The sequence below is a fragment of the Rhineura floridana genome, chromosome 17 (genome assembly GCF_030035675.1).
Source record: "Rhineura floridana isolate rRhiFlo1 chromosome 17, rRhiFlo1.hap2, whole genome shotgun sequence".
In the NCBI taxonomy this organism is placed as follows: domain Eukaryota; kingdom Metazoa; phylum Chordata; class Lepidosauria; order Squamata; family Rhineuridae; genus Rhineura; species Rhineura floridana.
The window spans coordinates 24,381,843-24,409,150 of NC_084496.1; the positions used below are offsets into that span (position 1 = coordinate 24,381,843).

A 27,308-nucleotide genomic window follows, 5' to 3' on the forward strand; every position below is an offset into this window, starting at 1 on the left:
GAACACTACCTGCAACTACAAGGCACAGCTATGGGGACTTGCATGGCTCCATCATATGCACATCTCTTTATGGGTAAACTGGAACAGGAGATCAACAAACCACTTATATGGTGGCGATACACTGACAACATCTTTATGGTCTGGACAAATGGTAAAGAGAGTTTAGAACAATTTAAAAATCACATCAACTCTATCCATCCATCTATTAAGTTTACATTTAATAGTACAAATAACAATCCGCACATCCCTTTTCTGGATGTCCTTCTCACCATTGAAAACAACAAAATAGCCACTGATCTCTACAGCAAACCCACTGATGCCCACACCTATCTAAACTGGAAATCCTGCCATCCTAAGCATATAAAGAAAAACATTGTGTATAGCTTAGCTCTGAGAATCAAACTTATTTGCAACACTGAAGATAAATACCAAAGAAGAATCAATGAACTTAAAGAACACCTTCTTTTAAGAGGATATCCTCCAGATATTATTGAGTGCAACATCCACCAAGCCTCCATTCTGTCCATAGAAAACCTCCTCCATCATACTGAGGTGTCAAAGAGCAGAGAGTAACGGATTCCATTTGTGGTAGATTTCCATCGAGCATCTCCTAACTATCACCGAGCAATCAGGGAGAGCTACCCATTGCTGGCCAACTCTGAACATCTTGCTAGAGCCATCAGCAGGCCTCCTGTTGTAGCATTTTGCCAGCCTCCTAATTTGCGCCGACTGTTGGTGAGAGCTGTGTTTAAGCCACTTATCAGCAATCCTGGGTCTCATCCTTGTCACTCCAAACGCTGTAATCACCTGTGTGTACCTCAGGGAGACAGCTACTTTTACTAGTACTAGGACAGGCAGGACCTATTACATCAAACAGAACATCACCTGCAGGTCCTGCAATATAATTTATGCCATCAAATGCAAAAGACCAGGTTGTCATATCCAGTACGTAGGAAAAACCACAACTGACCTACGCACACGCTTCAGGAACCACAAGTTGGCAATTTTGACAAAAAAATGGAGCAACCAGTTGCAAAGCATTTTAACATTGAGGGTCACAGCCTGTTGGACTTTTCCATAACAATGATAGAGATGCCAACAGATCCAGCAGCACTGACCAAAAGGGAGAACTTTTGGATATACTCTCTGGACACATTGGCACCACATGGCCTGAACCTGGAGGCCAGTACCACCACTACTTAGCTTCTGCAAATGAAGCCCCTCTGAGCATTCCATCCTCAAAGCTCTATAACTGCCACCTTGGTAACAGCATTTGTATGTTAGCAGCGGAAGCTGAAACGTTTTGTTAATACAATAAATACCTCTGTTTTGTTAATCACAATTACGTTCATATATATACTCAAGTTAACTTCCCACCCTGGGCTCCTTATATATACTGTATCTAGGCTTCAGCGTGCCCACGACAATAGTACAAAACTAAATTCAATCAAAACAACCTACCAAAACAATAACCGATTTCATATTGCTACAGTTACTATTCCAACAAGAACAGCACCATAGTATTTATTATTATACATCTTATTATTAATTTCATTTAATAATATTGTTTTGCAGACCCTGCAGTGGACAATCCCGTGTTGTACTATTAATGCTGCTATTTTATTCACATTCTACTGCGACTCCTTCCTCCAACGCCGCTCGCATGAAAACTCCCTCCTCGTGTGCCGCTGACTCAGGCCGCACGCGCAGCCCAGCCCCATCCCTTCGCCTTCCAAAAAGATTGTCCCCCACGACGTGCCGTCCGCTGTTGCTAGGGAAGGCGCACGACGCGGCCTATAACGACGGGGTCTCTCTCCGCGCCTGCGAGAGCCGATGGCAGCCACCGCTAGTCCCACCGTCTTCCTTCTCATGGTCAACGGGCAGATCGAGAGCGCGCAGGTGAGAAGCAAGGGCTATCTTTGCCCCACCGGAAAAAGGAGTCCCGGCATGGAGAGAAAATGACGCTCGTTTTCTTCACTGCCCCCCCTTTTCTCGTGGTCGCTATGGTGTTTCCCATCTGTTTTCTACCCAGGCCGTGGGTGCAGCCAAGTTCGATGGAGGGAGTGTTTTCTTGCTCTCTCTCGCTCGCCTTTTCACTTACCTTGATCTTGCGCCTTTCGGACAACGAGTGTGTGGCCACGCCTCTCCCTCGGCATCCCTCTTACCACCTGCACAACAGACAGAAACCCAACAGGTTTATCTTTTCGCGGGCAAGGCGAAAGTAATTTCATGGAGAGCAGCAGAGGAGATTTGCATGGGTTTTCACACAGGTGCCTGCAATTAGAGTTGCCATCTTTTCTTGCCGGCCCTGCCTCTGTGGCTTTTTCGGCTGCCCTACAGACACAAATTCAACAGGGACAGCTCTTCGCAGCAGGGAGATGTGACTAGAAAAGCTTGACTAGTTGGACTTCTGCCTTAGTATGGAGATGCGAGAGGGAAAAGAACCTTGAATGGGGGGTGTGGAGAATCCATTGAATTTTTAGATATCACCAGGGTATGTCAAGAACATAAGAAGAGCCTGCTGGATCAGGCCAGTGGCCCATCTAGTCCAGCATCCTGTTCTCACAGTGGCCAACCAGGTGCCTGGGGGAAGCCCGCAAGCAGGACCCGAGTGCAAGAACACTCTCCCCTCCTGAGGCTTCCGGCAACTGGTTTTCAGAAGCATGCTGCCTCTGACTAGGGTGGCAGAGCACAGCCATCATGGCTAGTAGCCATTGATAGCCCTGTCCTCCATGAATTTGTCTAATCTTCTTTTAAAGCCGTCCAAGCTGGTGGCCATTACTGCATCTTGTGGGAGCAAATTCCATAGTTTAACTATGCGCTGAGTAAAGAAGTACTTCCTTTTGTCTGTCCTGAATCTTCCAACATTCAGCTTCTTTGAATGTCCACGAGTTCTAGTATTATGAGAGAGGGAGAAGAACTTTTCTCTATCCACTTTCTCAATGCCATGCATAATTATATACACTTCTATCATGTCTCCTCTGACCCGCCTTTTCTCTAAACTAAAAAGCCCCAAATGCTGCAACCTTTCCTCGTAAGGGAGTCGCTCCATCCCCTTGATCATTCTGGTTGCCCTCTTCTGAACCTTTTCCAACTCTATAATATCCTTTTTGAGATGAGGCGACCAGAACTGTACACAGTATTCCAAATGCGGCCGCACCATAGATTTATACAACGGCATTATGATATCGGCTGTTTTATTTTCAATACCTTTCCTAATCGCTAGCATGGAATTTGCCTTTTTCACAGCTGCCGCACACTGGGTCGACATTTTCATCGTGCTGTCCACTACAACCCCGAGGTCTCTCTCCTGGTCGGTCACCGCCAGTTCAGACCCCATGAGCGTATATGTGAAATTCAGATTTTTTGCTCCAATATGCATAATTTTACACTTGTTTATATTGAATTGCATTTGCCATTTTCTGCCCATTCACTCAGTTTGGAGAGGTCTTTTTGGAGCTCTTCGCAATCCCTTTTTGTTTTAACAACCCTGAACAATTTAGTGTCATCAGCAAACTTGGCCACTTCACTGCTCACTCCTAATTCTAGGTCATTAATGAACAAGTTGAAAAGTACAGGTCCCAATACCGATCCTTGAGGGACTCCACTTTCTACAGCCCTCTATTGGGAGAACTGTCCGTTGATTCCTACTCTCTGCTTTCTGCTTCTTAACCAATTCCTTATCCACAAGAGGACCTCTCCTCTTATTCCATGACTGCTAAGCTTCCTCAGAAGCCTTTGGTGAGATACCTTGTCAAACGCTTTTTGAAAGTCTAAGTACACTATGTCCACTGGATCACCTCTATCTATATGCTTGTTGACACTCTCAAAGAATTCTAATCGGTTACTGAGACAGGACTTTCCCTTGCAGAAGCCATGCTGGCTCTGCTTCAGCAAGGCTTGTTCTTCTATGTGCTTAGTTAATCTAGCTTTAATAATACATTCTACCAGTTTTCCAGGGACAGAAGTTAAGCTAACTGGCCTGTAATTTCCGGGATCCCCTCTGGATCCCTTTTTGAAGATTGGCGTTACATTTGCCACTTTCCAGTCCTCAGGCACGGAGGAGGACCCAAGGGACAAGTTACATATTTTAGTTAGCAGATCAGCAATTTCACCTTTGAGTTCTTTGAGAACTCTCGGGTGGATGCCATCCGGGCCTGGTGATTTGTCAGTTTTTATATTGTCCATTAAGCTTAGAACTTCCTCTCTCGTTACCACTATTTGTCTCAGTTCCTCAGAATCCCTTCCTGCAAATGTTAGTTCAGGTTCAGGGATCTGCCCTATATCTTCCACTGTGAAGACAGATGCAAAGAATTCATTTAGCTTCTCTGCAATCTCCTTATCGTTCTTTAGTACACCTTTGACTCCCTTATCATCCAAGGGTCCAATTGTCTCCCTAGATGGTCTCCTGCTTTGAATGTATTTATAGAATTTTTTGTTGTTGGTTTTTATGTTCTTAGCAATGTGCTCCTCAAATTCTTTTTTAGCATCCCTTATTGTCTTCTTGCATTTCTTTTGCCAGAGTTTGTGTTCTTTTTTATTTTCTTCATTTGGACAAGACTTCCATTTTTTGAAGGAAGACTTTTTGCCTCTAAGAGCTTCCTTGACTTTGCTCGTTAACCATGCTGGCATCTTCTTGGCCCTGGCGGTACCTTTTCTGATCTGCGGTATGCACTCCAGTTGAGCTTCTAATATAGTGTTTTTAAACAACTTCCAAGCATTTTCGAGTGATGTGACCCTCTGGACTTTGTTTTTCAGCTTTCTTTTTACCAATCCCCTCATTTTTGTGAAGTTTCCTCTTTTGAAGTCAAATGTGACCGTGTTGGATTTTCTTGGCAATTGGCCAGTTACATGTATGTTTAATTTAATAGCACTGTGGTCACTGCTCCCAATCGGTTCAACAACACTTACATCTTGCACCAGGTCCCGGTCCCCACTGAGGATTAAGTCCAGGGTTGCCGTCCCTCTGGTCGGTTCCATGACCAACTGGTCTAGGGAATAGTCATTTAGAATATCTAGAAACTTTGCTTCTTTGTCATGACTGGAACACATATGCAGCCAGTCTATGTCCGGGTAGTTGAAGTCACCCATTACTACCACATTTCCTAGTTTGGATGTCGATATGATTGCCAACTTTTTTCTTCCTGTGTCTTTAGCAGGAGCTGGTTTTACCAAAAAATAATTGGGCAGTAGATTAAACTCATAATTGTTATCTTTAGATCAGGAAAAGTTTCACACGACAAATTTCTAGTTGCTATTGAAAGGTGCAGGAGCACAGTTAGGAAGATCGAAGCTGGCAAGTATTGGCAAAGTATTTATATGCCACCCTCTCATAAAATAACATGACTGTGTTCAACAATAAAACATAAAAAAACCATTTAAAGCAATGCAAATGATCATTAAAGTGAACGGCTAATCAATGACCTGTCAGCATTTTTTTTTTAAAGTCTCTAAGAGACAACTGAAAGTCAAAAGCAAGGATGTCTGCAAATCTCTGCCGGAAGAGCGTTCCACAGCATGGGACTACCAACACTAAGTGCCCAACTTCTGCTTGAGAGGAACTAACAGTACTCCTCTGGATGACTTCAGTGATTTAGTTGTTATATCTAGAACAGCGGTTCCCTAATATTTTTCCCCACGGACCACTTGAAAATTGCTGAAGGTCTTCGTGGACCACTTAATGATTTTTCTACCTACTGTAGCAATTGTAATGTGCTGTGCTAGATGCTGTGTGATTTTTAATTGTATTTTTATTGCTTCTTTGGTTTCTTAGATTTTGCAAGAAAGTACAATAAAAAAGCAGGAAAAATGCTGTTAAAAGTCAACATGGATATTTAATGTAGCAGGTGTGCTGCCTCCAGTCTTCAACCACCAACCCACAGGTACACCGTGGACCACCTGAATGAAGGTCACGGACCACTGGTGGTCTGCAGACCACAGTTTGGGAACCGCTGATCTAGAACTTGGCTTGCCAGCTGTTCCTGTTGGCTCTGCCAAGTCTAAAAGGCAACAGATCACTCCCAGTGATCAGTGTGCCAAGGAAAGCTTTCCCTGTGAAATTTCTGCCTCTGCCAGGCAGTTCTTTAAAGACACAGGAACAGAGACAAAAAACACAAATGAAAGGTGGCAACCCTATGGGAAAAGAAATCACTGGGATACAGAACAGTCTGAAGAGAAAAAGCCTGCCAGAGGCCATAAAGGGAACATTTTTGACAGGATTGTCACCATGCCCCCCACCCTAAGAGGGCAAAACAAAGGTATTTCACTGGGTTGCCATTTTTTTCACTAGCTCTTCTGTGCTTTTAACTGCTGCTGGCAGAGCCAAAGGCTACATCCACACCATACATTTAAAGCACATTGCTTCCCCCAAAGAATCCTAGGAACTGTCATTTGTTAAGGGTGCTGGGAAGTGTAGCTCTGTACAGTTCCCAGGATTCTGGGGGGGGGGAAGCCATGTGCTTTAAATGTATCGTGTAGATGTGATCTACAATGAAGAAAGACCAATATATTATGTTGGCTGGTGTTAATAAAAGTGAGAAAAGCCTTCAGATCATTTCAGCGTGTGTGGTAATGTCTTCCACTATTGCACCTCTTGAAAGCATGGAGCCTTGGCCCAACCCACACATCTGGATTAGCAATATAGAGCTGTGTGGAAAGATTTAAAGCATGGCATTTTTCTTTTCAGTTCCCAGAGTTTGACGACCTCTACTGCAAGTACTGCTTTGTGTATGGCTATGATTGGGCTCCAACTTCAGTAAGTCTTTTTCTAGTCATCTTGTTACTTCCTTAATTATGCCCTTTTTTGCTTGAAACACAGACCCTGCATTTCTCTCGACAGCTTGTATTCTGTTTATCCGTTCTGTATTACTGTGTTTTAAATTCGCAGACAGTGGACCTATTACCAGTCAACATCCATAGCAGAATCTCCATTTTCAGAGGAAGCCTACCTGTCATTACCAAATGCCAGGCATAATAGCACAGGAGAGGACTGTTGCCTTCACACCCCCTTCTTGTGGAATTCCCAGAGGCCTCTGGCCAGTCACTCTTGCGGAAGAATGCTGGACCAAATGGTTCCCAAGTCTGATCCAAAACACATGCAAATTGCTAGACCTGCTGAGCTTGAACACCAGTACCTTGAATCTTCCCCTCCCCATCTTATTTCCTTCACTCCATGCAAATCTCCAGGTCTCTTTATCTGGCCCTTATCTCCAGGCCACACATTCACCCAAGCCACACCCCCCACCCCCTGGCACTCCCCTCGAGTGTTTTTGCCTGACTGAAATGTGTCCTTGAACTCTGGTAATGCTGCTTGCTTGCCTGGATGGCATAGAGAGAGAAAGATGTGTGAGTAACTAGTCCAGTTGCCCATTAGTTACCGAGCCAAGTTCAAGGTTCTGGTTTTGGTGTACAAAGCCCTATGCACCTTGGGACCAGGATACCTCTTATATACCCAGTCAATCACTGCGCTCTGCAGGTGAGGGCCTCCTGCAGATGCCATCTTATCAGGAGGTCCATTCTGCACAGCATCGGAAACGGACCTTTAGTGTAGCGGCACCTACACTTTGGAATTCCCTCCCCTTAAATTAGGCAGGTATCATCTCTGTCATCTTTTCGGCGCCTACTGAAGACCTTCCCCTTTCAAAAAGCCTTTTAAGTAGAGACCTTATCTGTGTCTGTGTTGGAATTGCTTTTTAAGATGTTTTTAAAGCCTTTTTTAAAACGATGTTTTTAAAAACGTTGTTTTAATATATTTTTTAAGATGTTTTGTTTTATTATGTTTTTAGTGTTTTTGTTTGCTGCCCTGGGTTCCTTCTGGGAAGAAGGGCAGGATATAAATTTAATAAATGAGTGCAATGAACAAAAAGTAAAATTCACATTTGTTGGTCTTCCTACTTTTGTCTTTGGCCCGGCCCACCAGTGGCATGTGGCCCCTGAAATGTTGTCAGACTCCAACTCCCATCAACTCCGTCCAGCATGGAGCCCAACATATGGAGAGCCCTAGATGTAGTGGACAGTGGAGGCTCCCTGGGGAAGCACAACAAAGGATTACAACCAAGAATGGGCATTTCTGTTATCTACAAATCGTATGGTGGTGTTGTGAGCCCATTCCAGTTTCCAGGAAGATTTGTGGCTGTTTTCATCTAAACTTTGGACTCTCCTTCCAAAAGTAGAATAGAAATATTTGTAAAAACGAAATAAACAGATCTGACTTCACCTTCCCTTTCACTTTTAGGGTTTGGAAGAAGGAATCTCACAGATCACTTCTAAAAACAGAGATATCCAGCAAGACCTGGTGTGGAATTTTCCCATTGACATCACCTTCAAAAGCACTAATCCTTTTGGCTGTAAGTGAAGCAAAGGAGAGGATTCTGGAGCTTGACAACCACTAACAGGAACAGGGAGGTTGAGGTGCCCAGATTGGTCCCCTAAGTGTGTGCATACAAGGCACTACGTGTATGATAGAGACTTGTTTGGAGTACAGCCAATATGGAGGGCTTCTAGTAGCCCTTAGCTCTCAGGTTCAGGTATCTGAAAGGAAAGACAGAATGGATGGAACGGGCCTTCTGATCCCATCTAAATAAAATGGGAAGAGTGTGGTCTGTCCTAAAAAAGATCTCAGAATTATGCACCACAGCAACCCAGATTTTTCACCAAGCAAAGCTGAATTGTGCTCGCTACAAATTATGCAAATTAAACACCTTTGAACTTTTTTTAAATTGCGTAACTTATTCTACTTTTATTAGTTATGAGGACAGGCAAAGAGGGATGGTACATGACCTTAAAGGCAAGGTTCTGGTTATATTTTTATTTTGGATGTCCTCCTCCCATCAAGACTGTCATGACCTGTATCTTGAATCCATCAAAGGAGGAATCTTCCCCAGTTCTGCTTCTTTACAGCCCTGCCCGTTAGAAGGCCACAGACCACAAGTGCCTGGCAAAGTGGTCTTTACCAGCTACCTAAGATGTGTTACCTAAGACGAATAGGTGTTGAATCTGGGGCTTTAATGCCTGGCATAACTCCAGAAATACAGGAATTATTAGCCACTGAGAGCAAGTGATATAACTTCAAAGCTGCTATCCCCACCCAACGGCAACCAGTTGGGTTGGCATAACAAGCCTAAGAAATAAAAGAGCCAAACCCATCAGAATGGCATTGCAGCACCCCTTGGACTGATTGTCCTTTTTTTTCTCTCAGGGCCTCAGATAGTCATAAGCGTGTATGGCCCTGACCTTTTTGGGAATGACGTAGTTCGAGGTTATGGAGCTGTTCATATTCCTTTTACTCCTGGGAGGTGAGTACACAGTCGTCTTCCTTACAGATCTCCTTCTTTCAGTTGAATATTACCGTCTTCAGCTGTTGGATTCTAGAAAACCGGCATCCAAACAGTGAGAAAGAAGCCACCCCTGGATTATGGGAAATCCACCGGTTACACAGAGTGGCCAGCTTGCATTGAAACAGTTTAGGGAAAAGAAGAACCACATGGAGCTGATCTCTTGGCAGAGCCAATAGGGTGGGCCCACCGAGATGATGTCACCGTTACTTCTTTAAAGTGTAGCTCTCACCTTTCTTCCAAAAGGGACTTGGACAGGCCCCTGCAATGTTATCTCTTATTCATTAACGTTGTTAGTGACTCCAAGTAGAATCAAATCCTTTCTTTCCTGCCAAGGGGTACATGAGATTTTCTGGCTTTGAGGAAGGGGAAAAGCACTGACATTCTTAACATTTACTTTTGGCATTATTTCTAAGCTCTTCAGCTACCAAATGTGGATGACCTCAATTCTGTTTCAGGCACAGAAGGACCATCCCAATGTTTGTTCCAGAATCTACATCCAAGCTGCAGAAGTTTACAAGGTAATGAAAGATGAAATTGGCGGCCCTTCTGTCCCAGGCTGTCGCTTTGCCTGCTGGAGGAGCAAAATGAGCTTCTCTCTGCCACTAATAAGAGGAAGCTCCGTATAACTGCCTGGTTGCACGTAGGTGCTTGTCTCTGTTCGTGATTTAGGGAGCAAATTGTGCGAACGAGGCCCTGTGCAATTGGGTGATTGAACAGAACCCTCAACTTACACAAACAGTCTGCTGGGGCAGTATGCCAGTAGCTTCCAGCTTCCCCCTAACCACACTTGCAGGCACACACCTAGTAACATTATATTACAGTGTATGGCCTCTCCGGGTGTTGGAGGGAAGGGGCTTCTCCGAGGCATTTTAAGCTAATTTAATTTTAATTTTATTGTTAATTTTAATTTTAGTTTAAGTTAATTTTTACTTTAGGTAATGTTGTATTGTTTTTAGTTTGTGTTGTTTATACTACTTGTTGCATTGTACTGTGTGATTTTATTGCATCTGTGATTTTATGATATTCGTGTTCGCCACCCAGAGAGCTGTAGCTAGTCGGGCGGGATAGAAGCTGAATAAATAAATAAATAGATCCCTGTACAGTACATTGTAAAAAGCACACTGTTAGCCAGGGGTGGGAGGATATGTTTTAAGCTGTTGGCAACCTGCGGCAGAGGAAATTTTGCTACGGGCCCAGTGAGAGAAAGGGAGGGAAGGGCCACTACTCAGTGGCAGAGCACACGCTTTGCATGCAGAATGTCCCAGGTTCAATCCCTGGCACCTCCAATATGGCTGGGAAAGATTCCCCATATGAAATGGCAAAGAGCTGCTGCCAGTCAGTGTAGACTAAAGGTGGCTAACCTGTGGCCTTCCAGATGCTGCTGAGCAACAACTCCCAACAGCCAGCAAGGCCAGTGATCAGGGATGATAAGAGTTATGGTCCACCATTATCTAGAGGGCCACAGGTTCCCCCCCCTCCCCAGTTTAAGGCAGTGTCCTATGTGGTTTTCAACAAGGGTTGAGAGAGTTTGTGGGTGGCTAAACTTGTGGAGTGGGATGAGAGAGAGAGAGAGAGATTATTTATTTATTTATTATTTGAATTATATCCTGCCCGTCCTCCCAGCAGGAGCCCAGGGCGGCAAACAAAAGAACTAAAAACACTTTAAAACATCATAAAAACAGACATTAAAATACATTAAAACAAAACAACTTTAAAAACATTTTTAAAAAAAGCTTTGAAGACTTAAAAAAAGTTTTAAAACATATTGTTTTTAAAAAGGGGGTTTAAAAGCATATTAAAAAGAAATTCCAACACAGAAGCAGACTGGGAGAAGGTCTCTACTTAAAAGGCTTGTTGAAAGAGGCAGGTCTTCAGTAGGCACCGAAAAGATAACAGAGATGGCGCCTGTCTAATATTTAAGGGGAGGGAATATTTAAGAGTAGGGATTTAAGGGTTGAGATTCTTGACCTTCTGAGGTTTTTGGCTGTATGAAAATTTGACAGGTTTAGGTTTTGAAGGATTCAGATCAGAGGTGGGGAACCTTTTGGCTTTCCAGATGTTCCTGAACAACCCATCATTCCTGGCCATTGGCCATCAGCTGGAGCTGATGGAAGTTTATTTATTTATTTGTTAAATTTTTATACCGCCCCACTAGCATAGCTCTCTGGGCTGTGTACAACAAGAATACAAATATATAACAATAAAATTCCATAATATAATACAACAAAAACATAAATAAAAATAATAAATCAGAATCAATTACAGCAAACTTAAGAACTAAATTAAAATTAGATTAAAATGCCTTGTAGTTGTAGTTCAGCTAAAGATTCGCCACCTTGATTTAGATCAATGAACTGTGGGACTGCTTTCCACCTTCACAATTCCCTATTTTTCCGTTGTCTTTTTCCCAGCTGGCTCATGGGAAGACGTCCAGAGTTCACTGACCCCAAGGTGGTAGCACAAGGAGAAGGCCGCGAAGGTAAATGCTTGGGAAGAAGATGTCCTTTGGATTGCTCAGTCTGTGCTCTGGAAATGAATTTGGCTTCCTTTATCTGTGGGCCAGGCCCTGCAGACATAAAGACAAAGTCCAGTCCCCCAAAACCTGTGGCAAAGGATTGAAACAGTGGCCAAATTCAAAATGTGCTCATGATTGAGGATGTCAGAGCATTTTTGTGGGATGGGATGAAACAGAGTGGGACGTGTTAAGTGGTGGAGGTACATAAGGCAACATCTGGTTTCGTTTATAAATTGTTTTTCAAGTTACCTTAAAGCTTGAAGTGCAGTAGGGAGGGCCAGGATTGGTCTGAGAGGGGAATTGCAACACAGGCTGCAGTGTATATATGTAAGTAAGTATGACTAGCCAAGATAAGATGTCCACAGTTAGCAGGGGGCCTAAATGCGCAGCCTCTTCCACTAAGTCATCCCTTCGTAACTCTGGTTAAATTTTCAAGCACTTTTAAATGCAGTTGCACGTGCTGTTGGGTCTTCTAGAGGCATGCACTAAACTCCTGCCCTTAGATTTTTAAATGGCTTTTTCTTCGAAGAGCCAAGTCAACATTTACTGATTTGGGGGTTGCCTTCTTCTAGTGACCCGGGTGCGTTCGCAAGGGTTCGTCACTCTCTCCTTCAACGTGGTGACCAAGGACATGAAGAAGCTGGGCTACGATGTGAGCCCCATTAGCATGCCCAACCCCTCGCTAACATCGGCGACGGATGGAATTCATAAATACTAAACACGAGGTTCTCAAACAGGCTGGTTTGAAATCGCTTGGGATGATCTACTCCCCTGCAAGGTATTTGACCTGGGATCGCTCCATATGCTACCTCAGGCCTGTTATAATTGTAATGGGGATTACACAGGGGTGCTTAGGACCATTTCAGATATCCCATTACTATAGGCTGTTTCTGTTCCCGCAAGCAATATTGGGGGGGGGGGTTAACCCAACCATCCATTTATTTTGCCTGCAGGGGCAAAATCTGCAGTGAGTCACATTGCAGAGAGGCTTAAAACCAGCCCAGCACTGTGACCTTCCCACCCTCTTTAGCTTGATCACATGAAGAGCAGAGAGGGCAGTTTTCCTCTCCTCAGTAGAGCAGGGGTAGCTAACATGGTGTCCCCTAGGTGCTGTTGAACTACCACTCCTATCATCCCTGACCATTGGCTCTGCTGCCCAAGGCTGATGGGAGCTGGAGTCCCACATTGGCTACCCCTAAGGCAGAATACTGACTAAGAGCCATTCTACACCAATGACGGTGGCAGAAATCTAGACTGCGCCATTTTAGACCACAGGTGAGGGTGGATGACTCATTTCTGTCTGCTCGTATAAAGTTCCATGCATACAGAAAAGTAGCACAGTAGGAGACAAGGCTATGGTCTTGTTTCTTAGGAGAGCATTACTTGAAAATGTACCTCCTCTCTGCCAGCTGCTTCAACAATAAGCCATTTGCAAGAGTTCCTATGTCTAACTGGCAAAGAGTCCCAACACACAACTGTTTTCTTCAGGGGAACATTCCTGTATATCCCGAAACATGTCATGGCACACACAGTCCCGGCACTAATCCTGCATAATTCTTTGCCTGTGCTCAGACCCCTCCATAAACATTCAGAGCTTTAAAACAATTTTATAACTGTACTCCATCAAGCAGGATTGTTGGGGAGAGGAGAGAAACCGTCTTGTAGCCCTCCCTCCAGCACACCCTTTATCCCATTTCAGCAAAATTGCAAGAGCAGGTTTAAATTAGCCCTGTAAAGAGGCACAGTGCTGTTGTCCAGTGAACATGTGGGTTTAATAGCCACAATGAATGTGGGACTAGCAGAAAAGAGGAAGGGAACAGAAGACTAGCTGGGCGTAAGGAACAGTGTGCATATTATTTGAAACTGGTTCGTTGTAAGATATTAAAAGAACAACACTACTTATTTACAGAAGCAATAGTGTGCTTTATTAAAATAATGGCTTTGTTTAGCGTTTCTCTCACCAAACGTCGTGCTTTGTACATTCCTACTGATCTGTCCAGTGTACTTTGAAGGGTTGAGAGAGAACTCTTTTGCTTATGCTGTTTTATACAATTACTTTTAAATAAAAGATTTTCCCATTTATGGGGGCAATAGTCTTTTTTTTATTATTGTTGCAAGCTTTGAAGAAAATGGAGGGTGAGAAAATTCTTCTTACCAAATCACTTTGGGTATGTTCGTACATTGAATGTGCAGATCGCTCCTACCTTTGTCCTTTGGTACTAGTGACCAAGAGCGACAAACCTGATCCTTGGGGCTTAGTGATGTCCAAACCAGACACTGTGGTTTGTTTCACCCCAACCAAGCCACAACATTGGCTTGCCAATGTTTGTTTAGAGCAAAACAAATCACTATCCCCTTTTTGGGCATAAAAATAAGACAGGGATCATGGTTGTTTCCACTCACTAGTAAAGACGGGAGCAAAGTGAGAGAGATCTGCATATCCGTAGTAAAGTCATCAACCATCACTTACCATGACATGCAAACACAGCCACAGTAGTCTCATTAAACAGAATAAATGAAACAATATCTGGCAAAGTTTTATGGAGATTTCAGAAGGCAAGAAGAAAATTCAGCAAGCGCAGTTGCAATTGGAGTAGTACAAATGAGAAACTGTTAAACTGGCAGATCTACATGCTCTTGCAAACTCCCCAATTACAGCAGGGGGAGCCAGAGCTCCGAAAGCCTAGCAGCACTAACCTAAACTAATTTAAATTAGTTGATTTGATGCAGCGAGTGTAGCACAATTAAATGGCAAGATTGTGTGACATTTGCTACATACTGCAAACAGCAACAAATAGCATCAGCAGGGGAAACGGGCATTTGTTTACGATTTGGCATGACAGCAACTGAATGAGGAGCTTCCCCTACCAAATCTACCTAGGCTCTTGTCTTGGGGGGGGGGAGGGGGGTAATGAAGATAGGTGCACAAGAAGTGAAAACATATCCGCTGTAGTGCCTAAGCTCAATGGTGGACCATTTGCCTTGGATGCCAAAGGTCCCAGGTTCAATCCCAAGCATCTCCAGCTGGGCTGGGAGAGACTCCTTGTCAGAAAACCTGGAGTGTTGCTGCAGTCAGCATAGACAATGCTGAGCTAGATGGATCAACGGAATGACTCCGTGGAAGCCAGCTGCCTGTGTTGCTCTGTTCCTGCCTGGCTAGCCCGAGCTGGGTGCTTTCAGACCAGGGCCAAAGATCACAGCTAGCCAAGATTCTCTGCCTGTGGCTATAACAGCCCAGACTGGCCATCCCACACAGGGAGAACATTACTGCACCAAAGGCTAGGGATTATTTTTACAAATCTAAAACATTCATACAGACTTGAAAAGGATACAAGTGAAAAGACTGACACAGAATCTTATTGTATATTTCGTTTCAAAAAAAGTCAAAGCAGAGATGCTCTTCCCTGCAACAAAGTGCAGAGGGTCTCCTCTTAAGGAAGATTGAGATATTTGCCCAGCTTTTTCTCCATGTTAACCAGATACCGATTGTCCTTGCATGCACATAACTTCCTGTTCTCATATCTGGTTACAGCTTATCATGTTGACCTTTTCAGGGAACTCCAGCTGGCTGGTCTGGGCTGCTTGCCAAGAGAGTGATGGAAAGGAGAATCCCCACAGCTTTTAACACACCAAAGGGAATAATATCAAGATTATTTTACATTTCTCTGAAACTGAAAGGGAAAAAAAACCCAAGCAATTACATTCTATATCCAGATGAACTGTTATGAATGAGATAACAGAAAAGTCAAAAGACAACAGGTCTGTCCACACTCTTCTCTCTATCAAAAGCACTAGATTTGGCAGCAAGGAAATGAAATGTGTCCCATTTTTATCTTTTAAAACTATGCAGTTTGGAAATAGCAGGGCGGGTGCAGCACAGACCCAGATTTGTACGCAGGGCAAAGAATACATCAGTTTTGTTTTAATGTAAAACAAGCCAAAAAGTGTTCATGGCCCTTTTTCAGAAAATAAAGTAGCTCTGATCATTGCAAGAACCCCCCTACCCCACAAAAATGAAAATGAATGCAGCTAAGAGTAAATTCCTCAAAGGGTTTCCTAAACAAACATCTTAGGACTCGTACACCCATTCACGTACATCACTTGACAACTGTTGCTTTGAGGAACAACTTGCCTGTGCAAATGAACCATTCAGACAGAACAACCTTCTCCAGCCTAATGCCCTCTAGATGTTTTGGACTACAACTTCTATCAGTTGGGAGTTGCAATCCAAAACATCTGGAGAACATCAGGTTGTGGGGAGGCCAAAAGAGAACTTCTCCTCTCCCACAAAGCATAGTGTACGTGTTCAACTGCGAGACACCAAGGACTGAGTGACCGGGCGAGTTATGAAATGGAGGCAAGGAATTTGAAAGAAACAGAAAGCCACCACTCTGAAGGCCCTTCTCCTTAACCCGATACGGGATGCCAAACGAAGAATTGATGTCTGGAGCAGAGCCAGCCCCAAGACTGATATGGGAAAGGACCACAAAAATCTTACACCAAGGTTGGAATATTTGTCTGCCCTGCCCAGTACTGGTCCACTGTAATTGGCACTGGCTCTCCAAGGTCTCAGGCTAACAGAGCAATCCTAACTCCTAAACCAGCATAAATTACCCATATTCCAAACTCTGTTCAGGAGCCTCTGGGAAGGGGCTACTGTCAGCTGAACAGGCAGAAGAAAGTGGGCTCGAGTTTTGAGGACTGAGCCCTCAAAACATGACCAAGCTGAACAGTTTGGAATAGGTGCAAGTCTCCCCAGGACACCACTTTTTTGGTGCAATTCCACCACCTTAAATTCCACTGGCTGAGCCAGCATAGCCCCAGTTCAGCCGGGTTAAGGGCGCTGTGCCAATTTATCATCAGCTGAGCCAAGATGAGGGACTTGCACCAGGAGAGCCAAGATCCACTTATTCCAAGCTCTACTCATCCTGGCAGATCTTGGGTTGGATTGGAGGGTGCTGTAAGAAAGTCTGTCTCTTCACATCTGGAACTGGAGATGCCTGGGATTTAACTGGGTCCTTCTGAATGCAAGGCATGTGACTCTACCATTGATCTGCAGGCCTTCTTCACTGATGTGCTGGACCTTGCAATGGTAGACCCACATGCTTTGCATTCAAAAGGACCCAGTTAAATCCCAGGCATCTTCAGCTACAGTGCAATTAAACAGAACCCGATTCTAAATGCTCTCTCTATACTAGCAACAAAACCATCAAAAGGTAACTTTTTCCCCCAGTGAAATTCCAGTTAAAGTAACTGGGATATTCTGCCTGCCAGGAGATTTAAAATCAGTGCCTCCAAAGTGCAAAAAGTGAGAGATTTCAGCTATGTAGCTCCCTGGGAGCATCTTGCAGCATTGAAAACGGGCAGAAACAAGAGCTAAAGAGGGCAGAACAATCACAAAGGAGAGGAAGACATTAAAAGGAAAAATAAAAATTTCCCAAACAACATTGAACTAGAAGGACAGGCGACAAAATGTTCTGCTTTAAAAACAGGAAGAATCAGAACCTGGTTTGGGGATTGGGGTAAGAGAGCCAGATTTGCTGGTATGTCAGGCTTGGGAACAGATGGCTGTGGTGATCATTGCAGGGACAAAACTGATGCAAAATTAATCACTAGGTGGGAAACTGAACGCAGCCACTTTCTCCTGGGAACTCGAGAAGCTGCAGTAGTATTGTTGCAGTGTGTTACATCTGTTAAGTTTTCATCCCTTCAGTGCCTTGAAGTGGAAAGAGCACTCAGACATGGGTTCAAATCCCCACTTGGCCATGAAACTCAGTGGGTGGCCTTGCACAAGTTCCTTCCTCTCAGTCTACCCTACCCTACCAGGGCTGCTTTGAGGATGAAAAGGGGGCTTAGGGGAACACCCAAGCAGGTCACCGTGCGCTTCTTGGAAGGGGCCCAAAGCAAACATGCAATGTAATCTTTAAGTGTTTCCTGAGTTTCTGTCATCCAGCCCCTCGCTTGCATCTTCTCCAGACACAGCTGCCTCCCACACTGAACAGGGTATGCCCAGATCAATGCTCTCAAAACCGGCAGAAATTCCTTCTAAGGATACAGGAGCAGGCCTGATGACTCAGACCCAAGGGCACATCTAATCCAGAAAAGGGGAGTCGTTCGGAGACAAGGCGAGCAAGAGGCAATATGATAAAAGTTGTATAAATTTGTGCATGGTGTGGGAGAAAGCGGTTAGAGGAAAGTTTTTCTCATAATACGAGAACTCGGGGACATCCAATGAAACTGAGTCAGGACAGACAAGAGAAAGGACTTCTTCACGGAGCGCACAGTTAAACTATGGAACTCACCTCAACAAGCAGTGATGGCCACCAATGTGGATGGCTTTAAAAGAGGACCAGACAAATTCATGGAGGCTAAGGCTACCAATTGCTACTAGCCATGATGGCTATGTTCTACCTCCACTGTCAGGCAATATGCCTCTGAAAGCCAGTGTTCTTGCACTCGGGTCCTGCTTGTGAGCTTCCCTTAATGGGCACCTGGTTGGCCACTGTGAGAACAGGATGCTGGACTAGATGGGCCAGTGGCCTGATCCAGCAGGCTCTTCTTATGTTCTTATCCTTTTTCCCACAGTGGCCAACCAGATGAGTCTGGGAAGCCCACAAGCAGGACAGGAAGGCAACAGCACTCTCTCTTGTGGTCCCCAGCAGCTGGAATTTAGAGACATATTGCTTCTAATACTGCCAAGCACCTTGGCCAGCTCCTCAAAAGTTCAGGCTAAACCCCAGAGCAGATTCCATTGCCCCACCAACATGGTGCCCCCAGCCACCACTGGAACCGAGTCAGACCACTAGTTCCATTTAGCTCAATACGGTCTAATCCAGGGGTTGTGAACCTTTTTGGACCAGTGGGCACATTTCAGATTTTGAGAAAGCGTTATGGGTGCCAGTCACAAAATGGCTGCCATGGAGAACATGGCGGAACACAACATGGCTGCAATGGGGAGGGCATGGCATAACACAACATTAGAGAGAGTACAATCATTTCTGCTCCACCCCCCCAACATCCTCATGCTTGCTGTTGGAAGTCAGCAATGCTCTGCTCGTGCTTCTTGTAGAGATCACACACACACAACATGATACTGTCGCTGTCTAACAACAGGAAGCATTCACCAGTGCCAGGAAAAATATACAAGGTGGCCACATCACACTTGCTGTCACATCCAGGACATGCACCTACTTACTACAGATATACAGACCAGACACAGTTGGATCTCTCATCCATACACAGACACTTCACATATACACAGCCACACATTTTTCCTCTCACAGACCATTCATACATACTTCTGTACTCTCTCACATACATCCACATGCGCACACACTCTACACATACATCTTTTCTTCTAAGTGCATCTAATCAATCTAATCACACACAGAGTGCATGCTTGAGCAACCCTGGGGTGTCAAGTAAGACCTTTGCAGGCACCATGGCACCTGGGGGCACTGGTTAGCAATTCCTGATTGGCAATCCCTGAATGGCAGCAGCTCTCTAAGATTTAATACAGGGGTCTCTCCTAGCCTTACCTAGAGATGCCAAGGATTGAAGCTGGGACCTTCTGCATGCAAGGCGGATGCTCTACCACTGAGCTGTCGTGCTTGCCCCAAAGAACATGGCCTCTGTACTTTTATTACAGCCAGATCTTCCTGGAGTTCGGTCCTGGAATATTTCCAGGCAGCAACTTGAAGCTTTATTTCCTCACATCATGGCAGTAGTTTGTTCTCTGTGTTTTCAGGCTAGCTAAGATGATGTCTAAATAAGGACACAATGCCTCTCTCACGTCTCTCCCCGAGTCATGCCTCTGAGATTTAGAGATGACACAGGGGAGGACATGTGGCCCTCCAGATGTTGTTGGACTCCTGTTAGCCCAGTCAGCATAGCCACTGGGGACTGGAATCCAGAAACATCTGAAGGTCCATGGGTTCCTCATCCCTGCTGTAAAAGGTTCAGAGGGTGAGACTCCCAGGAGGTCTGTTCCTTAGGGCTTCTTGATCAACAAATGAAGTACTGCCTTGCACACAAGAAGCTGCATAGAAATAGAAATGAGTCACCATTCACTGCTCCTGAGCTAGAGTATCACCAAACACCATCACGATGAGCAAGGCAAGATTATCATTTGGCCTGATAAGCACTATTACGATTTAGGAGAATGACCGTCTTGGGATGAACACACAGAGAGTCTGATAAGAGCACTCAGAAGACTCAAAGCAAGGAGCTGATGTCATCACCAGCCAACAAGCACACAAGAGTATCTCTTGAGAGGCCACCATGTTGGTTCAGGGCAGGGCAGTGTCATTACTGCAAAGGTGGTTAAGTACAGATGGCAGAGATGACCTCTTACCTCACCATCACCACCACCACCACCACCAGGTCTGGTCAACGGCTCCCCTCCATCCAGATCTTCCAGGGTTTCTGCCCCTTTCCTGACTGTAGAAAGCCACCTCAGGCTTCTTTTTATTTTAAGTCAGGTAACTACATACACTTCTATCACATCTACATACACTTCTATCACATCTCCCTGCCCTGGCATAAATAAATGTTAATTGTTGCAACACATTCTAATTATAATAAACATAAATATCAGTGAGTAGGCCCCAAAAATGCACCAGAGTGTTCCATCTACAGTCTGAAAAGTCACAACAGTCTGAAATATAAGCAAGCCATTTCGTACAAGCCCCACCTTGTCTACGGTTCATTGACCACCACCTTTCTGTGGCCCGGGAAGAAGAAAAAAGGGCAGATACAGACCATTTTGATGCAACAGTAGAAATGATAAATTATATTCATACAATAGAAATGTCAATACCACAAATCCAACCAAAAGCAACCTGCTCCCAACCAGTAAGGAAATCATCCCAACATTTTATATGTATGTATATGTAAGTGTTAACACTGTTTAGACGTGTATATATTTTTGCCACGAAAAATAAAACTAGATATTCCGCCAGAGTTGATGTCATGTTAATAAACGCTACACATGAAAAAATAGTGACAGCCGCAGAGAAGAGTTGACGTTGTAACCGTTGTCTTGAGATAGTCAGAGCTACTTCAACTGAGTCATAAGGGCCATTGCATCCAGCTGAATTCACCCAGTTCATCGCAGATGCAACACTGGTTCACTCTCTCACCCACCCACACTTAAGAGAGACTGGGAGAGGGTCATGGGATTGCACTTCTGTCCTCCATAAGTAATCCCCTTCCTGCTTAAACTGTAGTTAAAGGATACATCAGTGACCACGTTCAGACTAGCCAGGTTCCCTCTTAAACAGTATTTGCTAACCAGGGTGTACAAACATAATTTTGTTGTTTTTTTAAATCAAATTGGATTTTTCAAATTTCAGCGCTATAAGAATGTTTTTTTAAAAAAAAAAACTGGTTTAAAATGAAATCTGAACTTGATGCAAACATGTAATATCTTATGGCCCACTTAAAATTTATGGAAGGCCACTTTTCATTGTAAAGGCCAAACTGCAGATGTCTTTGGTTAATTGCTGAACCAGTTCTTCACAGAGCCTTTAAAGCAGGAATGTTTTCCTCACTTTGAACTGCTCAAAGGAGCACACCAAGTTGAAATAGCAAACTTGTATTTCTGTTCCAGTCTTAATACCAATGTGTGGTGAGGATGAACTATTAGCTTTGAAGGACAACTTAAGCAGCTTGCAATACTCAGGAGTAGGAACAGAAGCATCTAACAATTTTAGTTCTCTCAGCTTCTGATGTTTCCAATTCTGCAGAAACGTGCGATTTAAAAAAAAAATCATGAAAATTCTTCAACATTTTCATGTGAATTTCTCCTAACAAACCTGTAGGCAGTTTTAACTAACACATATTTTTGCAAGCAATTTCGCCTAATATAATGCATTTTATATGCCATGTTTGCCAATATTTTTAAGCACACTTCTAATATATGCATTTTGGTAGAACTCCATCACAAAATTCAGAGAAGTGCGAATCTCAAAGGATAGCTGTGTTTTGGTTCGCATATTGTTTCATATGATGGGAATTTGATAAATTTGGCATTAAATGTGAACTGAATCTAATTTCTTCCTCATCCGTACTTGGGGCAATTAGTCCCAGAAGTGCATACAGAACTGCAGCTTTAGACTGATGCAGAGTTCATACATCTACAGCTGATGTGTAATTTGTTTACTATAAAATTCTTGTGCTGTATGCGTGGCATAAGTGAGCAAATCCAACACAGCTTGACACAAAATCATAGCACTTTAGAACTCAGAAGGTGATTTAGAGGTCATCTAGTCCAACCCCCAGCTCAGGATCTACAATGCAGGTTGCAACTAAACTACAGCATCCTTGACAGATGGCTGCCAAACCACTGCTTTAACTCCTCCAGCGAAGGATAGCCCAACACCTCCTGAGGCAATCTGTTCCACTGTCACAGTTCTCACCGTTAGGAATTTTCTCTTAAATGGTTAGCCAAAATCTGGTGCCTTGCAATTTCCACCCACTGGTTCTAGGCCTACCCTCTAGAGCAGGTGTGAAGAACCTTTTAAACCCTCCAGATATTACTGAACTACAACTCCCACCAGCCCCAGCAAGTATGGCTAATGGCAGGTAGGAGTTACAGTTCAGCAACATCTGGAGAGCCAAAGGTTCCCCACACCTGCTCTGGAACAACAGAGAACAAGTCTGATCCAGAAGTCAATTCCAACTTAACCATGAACATTTTCTTTAAAAACACAATGTTATTGTGTAGGATTTTTTAATGTTAAAATAAGGATTTGTTTACTTTATTTGCTCTGGGTAGCCATAACTGTATAAACAAATTTTGAAACGCATCAGTTTCAAAAGTGACGTTTACCCCATGGCATGGAAGATGAACAGTTAAGAAGCAGGGAGTCCTGAGTCCCCTCAGTTGCAAGGAATCGACTGTATGCTTCTTGGCTTCCATGCCACTGACTTCAAGCAAGTCTGGCAAGGTAACTTCCTACAAGCCAATGCTGCTGCGGGATAGAGGCAAAATCACACTAGTGTTCTAGCACAACGCCTGCTCCCTTTCGACAGCGCTCTGGCAGACTGCACTTCAGCTAGGACACAATGCAAATTCTCTTTGCCTTGTCACACACCATAAGTAGCAAAATTCTAACATCACTTTTTTTTTTGAGGGCTTAAAACGATACATTGGTTTTACAAAATCTTCAGCCTTACTGGTCAAGATGCCCAATTTGCAATACTATCTTTCAGAAGCGTAAATCATTTGATTTGAAAAAGGGGGGAAGGAGAGAAAGAAGTATCATGAAGTAGATGTATTTATTCTAAAAATCCAGGCTGATAGAGAGCATTACCCTTGAGCAGGAAATATTTGGAATATGGCTATGATACTTTATTATTAAAAACAGTGGTTAGGAAAAACTCATTGACGCAGATCAAGACGTGTCCATGATGCGAGGATGAATATCAATTTCAGTTTTTCTCATTTTTCTGATACTAAGTTCAGCTTGACCCATTTCCATATCGGTATGCATTAAAAAAAAAGGTCCACACAAAAATGTGTACGCATTTCTCCTAATACAAGCATCTGAATACAATTTGCCCAATATGTGTATTGCAAACTATTTTCCCTAATACAATGCATTTTGTACATTATTTTTCACAAATATACACACTGTTATGCGCACTTGCCCCTAAAATATGCATTTTTAACACATTTTTTCCTGCTGGAGAACTGCATCACCCTAACACACAAAATTCAGAGAGAGTGAATTTTGAAAGGCAGCTGTATTTCAGCTTGCACATTGGTTTGGAAAGTACGAATTAAATTGTGCAATGAAGTCTCTCTCATCGCTGTCCTGATGTGCTGCATTTAGATGCGGGAGGGAAGCCATATCCAACAAGTAGGAAATACACCAACATTGGGCTAAGACATGGTACTTGGTTTAGCTCCCATTTACTGTAGAATGTTCCGGAAGCTAAGGGGTTTTTCACGTCTGACCTGGGAGAAACCATTCAGTCTTCATAGCATCTCCACTGTTACTTGGAGGACTGGCTTTTGTTGTGGCCTGTTCAACACAAGGAGAGATCCAAAATTTCTGGACAAAGAAAATGAAACACAGTTGGAAGTCACAGGACTGGAGGAGGGGGCAAGAAGGACAGGCTAATATTGTTACAGACAGACTGGGAAGTAGCTGCTTCATCTGCATTAATACCAAGACCTTCAACCCTGCCAGCAGCAATTTTGGATATGACTGACTGCCCCTTAATAAGACACACTAGTGTGCCATTGTTGTCTTATGACCCGGGTACCTTGACACTCTGGTCTAACACCAGAGATACTATTCAGTTTCCACCCATCTAGCTCAGTGCTGTTGACACTGGGTGGCAGGGGCTCTCCAGGATTTTCAGGCACTATCTGGAGATACCAGGGTTGAACCTGGGACCGTCCACTTACAAAGTAGATGCTCTACTACCACTGCAAACAAACAGGTTACAAAAATGAAGGGCAGCCCACTCAGGAGAGGGAGAGGGGTAGAGAGAGAGAAGGAGGGAGGGGGAGAGAGAGGGGGAGAGGGAGGGGGAGAGGGAGGGGGAGAGGGAGGGGGAGAGGGAGGGGGAGAGGGAGGGGGAGAGGGAGGGGGAGAGAGAGAGAGAGAGGTCGTTCTTTTTACAATTGCCATTTTTGAAGAAAGCAGGTAATGACAACTTTAACCTGGGTATGGCTTAATGAGTAATCAAAAGTTCACTTTGCAATGAAGACCGTAAACAGAGCCAGTTGTTAGCATGGAGTGCATCTTTAGTTAGAAGAATTCAGCTGATTAAAATTAACAACATTCATACAGTGTTTTCTTTTAAAAGCTTCCCAAAGTATTACAAGAGAGAAGTGGTCTCTTCTTTCATGATCTTCTGTCTATAAAAGGCTTAAGAGTTTTTCCATTCAGGGTGAGGGAGACATAATCACAAAACAGGGAAGGGGAAAGGCAACGTAGTGTTTTCCTTTTATATGTCATATTACGTTCATATTCCACTCAAAGTTTATGCCACAGGAACGTTTTGATTTTCATTTCAAACTCTTCGTCCAAAAGCAAAAGTTTTCTCAGCGTTCCCTTTTAAACTCTGTACGGAAACCAAGAGCTAATATATAGATAGATAATATAAATAAGAGGGCATTAAATCATAAAAAATGACTATAACTTAATTCTTTTAGCTAGACCAGGTTAAGTCTATCAAAGCTACAGACTGTTAAATAAGAACCACATTATAAAAATTAGCAAGAGAGAAACTGAGCGTCAATCTTGCCAACTCAAATCCAAAATGGTACTAATATTTTCTTTAAAAAGTGCAAAATGTATACAAGGATAACTGCATAATGGCAAAGTTCATCCCTAATTAGTTCCCAAACTTGCTCCAATGGAACTGAATTTCATGTTGTGTCAACTCTCACCCGCCTCCCTTGCCCACTCTTCATTTTTAACTTACGTTGCAAGCTCATTTTTAAAAAGAAAAAGATAACCACGCACAGTAATTCCCAAATGAACTTACTATCGGACAAGCACAGAACAAAACACTCCTGGACACCAGCACAGCATGCCAGCCATTCAAGCAGAAGTCCTAACGAGTCCTTTTAAGTGTAAAAAATTCAACACTGCCTACAAAACAGCACACCCGTAGGATTTCACTACCACATGAGAGCCTGCTTCTTTCAACCTTTTGACAAGCTTGCTTTTGCCATCCGTTTCAATGCAACCCCAAGCCCAGACAATGGGTCCAGTTTGGCACTATCATGTTTTAGTGTACGGGGGGGACGACCATTTCTGGGCACCCCAAATCCCTCTTTCTTCTTCTAAGATGTATAAGGACTATGGGTGAACCAACAGTCTAGAATAATATATAGTTATGTGCAAATATGTCCACTAGCACTCTCAAGTCTCAAACCTATTGTTTAGGAGCATGGAGTTCTGACAAGACTTGAGTTGTAACCACTTCAGGGTCCAGCATATGGTCTTCAAAATACAGCGATGAGGGCTACTTAAAATGGCAGGTTCTTCCTACGATATTGAAATGATTAACAAAAAAAAGGGAGTGGGGGTGAGAGGAGCAAAGAGAAGAAAACTTTGGTGACAGAAGTCTGAACCTGTTATGCGATGCTCCCACTAGATGAAAGTAAAAAGTACCATCTGCAACAAAGGCTAGATTTAGATTAAATGGCAAGTGGCGAGAGAAGTCTTCAGTGAATGCAACTGTAAACCACAAACCTAGTTTCCCCCAAGTCTCTTGTACACACACAGTTCAGCCCAAACCGGCCTCAGAAATTCTGCAAATCTTCCACCAAGTTCAGTTTCACGCACTGGGCCTTTATAGGAGGAAAGGATTAGTAGCGTTTGCAGGCTGGGAGCCCGAGGAAGGGAGCCCAGTACTGTGAAGAGGCTGCACCACTGAGCCCACGTTCATCCCCTGGCCCATTCTGGTAAGAGACACCACAGTGCCCATGACTGGCATGGGTGCCATTGCCATAGCCACCGGTGCCACGGAAGGCAAAGGTACAGGCTCCACGCCTACAACTGCCACAGTGCTGAAGGATGGGCTGCTTCCCATGACAGGACTGGATCGCATCTGACTGAGAGTGAGGGGCTGAGGCTGATTCACCTGGAAGGGGTTGATTGGAGCTGCAGCAGCAGGGGCAGCAGCAGGGGCAGCTGCCATTCCTGGTGGAAAGACAAGAGGGGAGGGGCAAGAGAGACAGGCCATCTTGTTAAGTGTCTCCGATTTGAAGGCAGGGATTCCACACCATTCCCAGTCTTCCCCAAAAGACAGTAAACCTAAGACAAAAGATCCTGATATCCTCTGCTTAGGGGCGACATCTCTTCAAGAGCAACAGGGCTGCATATCCCAAAAATAAATGTTGCCAGAAGAAACTATTTGGAAAGAAAATGGAATTGTCCCACTGCTAATAGATGCCTAGACCAATCAAGATACATTCTACAAAGCGTCCCAAGGCACTGGGATCTCCCTTCCCAAATGTCCTCACCTCCCTTTGTAAGGCTTGGGAACCAGAGATTTATCCCTAACTTCCTCCTAGTGAACAAATGCGACAAATCCCCCTAAACCCCCCTTATGTATTTTCATTTTTTTTTATTTTAAAACATTTCTATATCTCCTTCCATGCCAATCTCAAAGCGTCTTAAAACCTTACAAGATCATGAACAATCAAATTTTGAAACCTATAAAAACATATTTCAATACATACAAATTAAAACATAAATTCAGTGGCCAGAACAGTTCTCAAAACCTGGTATCGTTAAACTCACCCTCCCATCCACTCACCCCAGGCTTGGGTGCATAAACATGTTTCCAGGAGGTACCACTCAGCAAGATTGGAGCCCACCTTATTTCAAGGGGGCAGGTGAAGACTGCTCCACAAAGTGGATGCCACAACAAACAAAGTCCCCCCCCTTGGTTGCTGCCAGATGCATTTCTGCAGGCTACAGCACAAG

The 27,308-nt window shown here is 43.8% G+C and overlaps 2 protein-coding genes and 1 long non-coding RNA gene across 16 annotated transcripts in view; 1 reads left to right on the plus strand and 2 right to left on the minus strand.

Annotated features, from left to right (window-relative positions):
- The window catches only part of LOC133371853 (uncharacterized), a 32,326-nt gene extending 30,070 nt beyond the window's left edge, over positions 1 to 2,256 (minus strand). For 2 of the 8 annotated variants that reach the window (XR_009759408.1, XR_009759405.1), the window contains exon 1: positions 1,578 to 1,999. This is a non-coding gene — a long non-coding RNA (uncharacterized LOC133371853). Of the gene's footprint in view, positions 1 to 1,461; positions 1,553 to 1,577; positions 2,012 to 2,101 lie in introns of those variants that run through there. The other 6 variants (XR_009759406.1, XR_009759404.1, XR_009759409.1 and 3 more) reach the window with 6 other exon arrangements.
- B9D1 (B9 domain containing 1) lies at positions 1,715 to 15,796 on the plus strand. 2 transcript variants are annotated; one of them, XR_009759401.1, is made up of 8 exons: positions 1,715 to 1,899; positions 6,686 to 6,754; positions 8,234 to 8,345; positions 9,197 to 9,293; positions 9,791 to 9,853; positions 11,747 to 11,814; positions 12,423 to 12,628; positions 15,405 to 15,796. XR_009759401.1 is itself a non-coding variant. In XM_061599733.1 (7 exons), the coding sequence occupies exons 1-7, from the start codon at positions 1,834 to 1,836 to the stop codon at positions 12,566 to 12,568; spliced, it is 621 nt and encodes a 206-aa protein (XP_061455717.1). In that variant the 5' UTR covers positions 1,715 to 1,833; the 3' UTR covers positions 12,569 to 13,930. The 2 variants fall into 2 exon arrangements, 1 of the variants encoding a protein (XP_061455717.1); XM_061599733.1 differs by lacking the exon at positions 15,405 to 15,796 and having other exon boundaries at positions 12,423 to 13,930.
- Positions 15,797 to 23,188: 7,392 nt separating this feature from the next.
- The window catches only part of EPN2 (epsin 2), a 50,057-nt gene continuing 45,937 nt past the window's right edge, over positions 23,189 to 27,308 (minus strand). For all 6 annotated transcript variants that reach the window (XM_061599405.1, XM_061599400.1, XM_061599402.1 and 3 more), the window contains one exon: positions 23,189 to 26,519. In XM_061599405.1, coding sequence (XP_061455389.1) covers positions 26,170 to 26,519 — 350 coding nt within the window. In that variant the 3' untranslated portion in view covers positions 23,189 to 26,169. The remainder of the gene's footprint in view (positions 26,520 to 27,308) is intronic.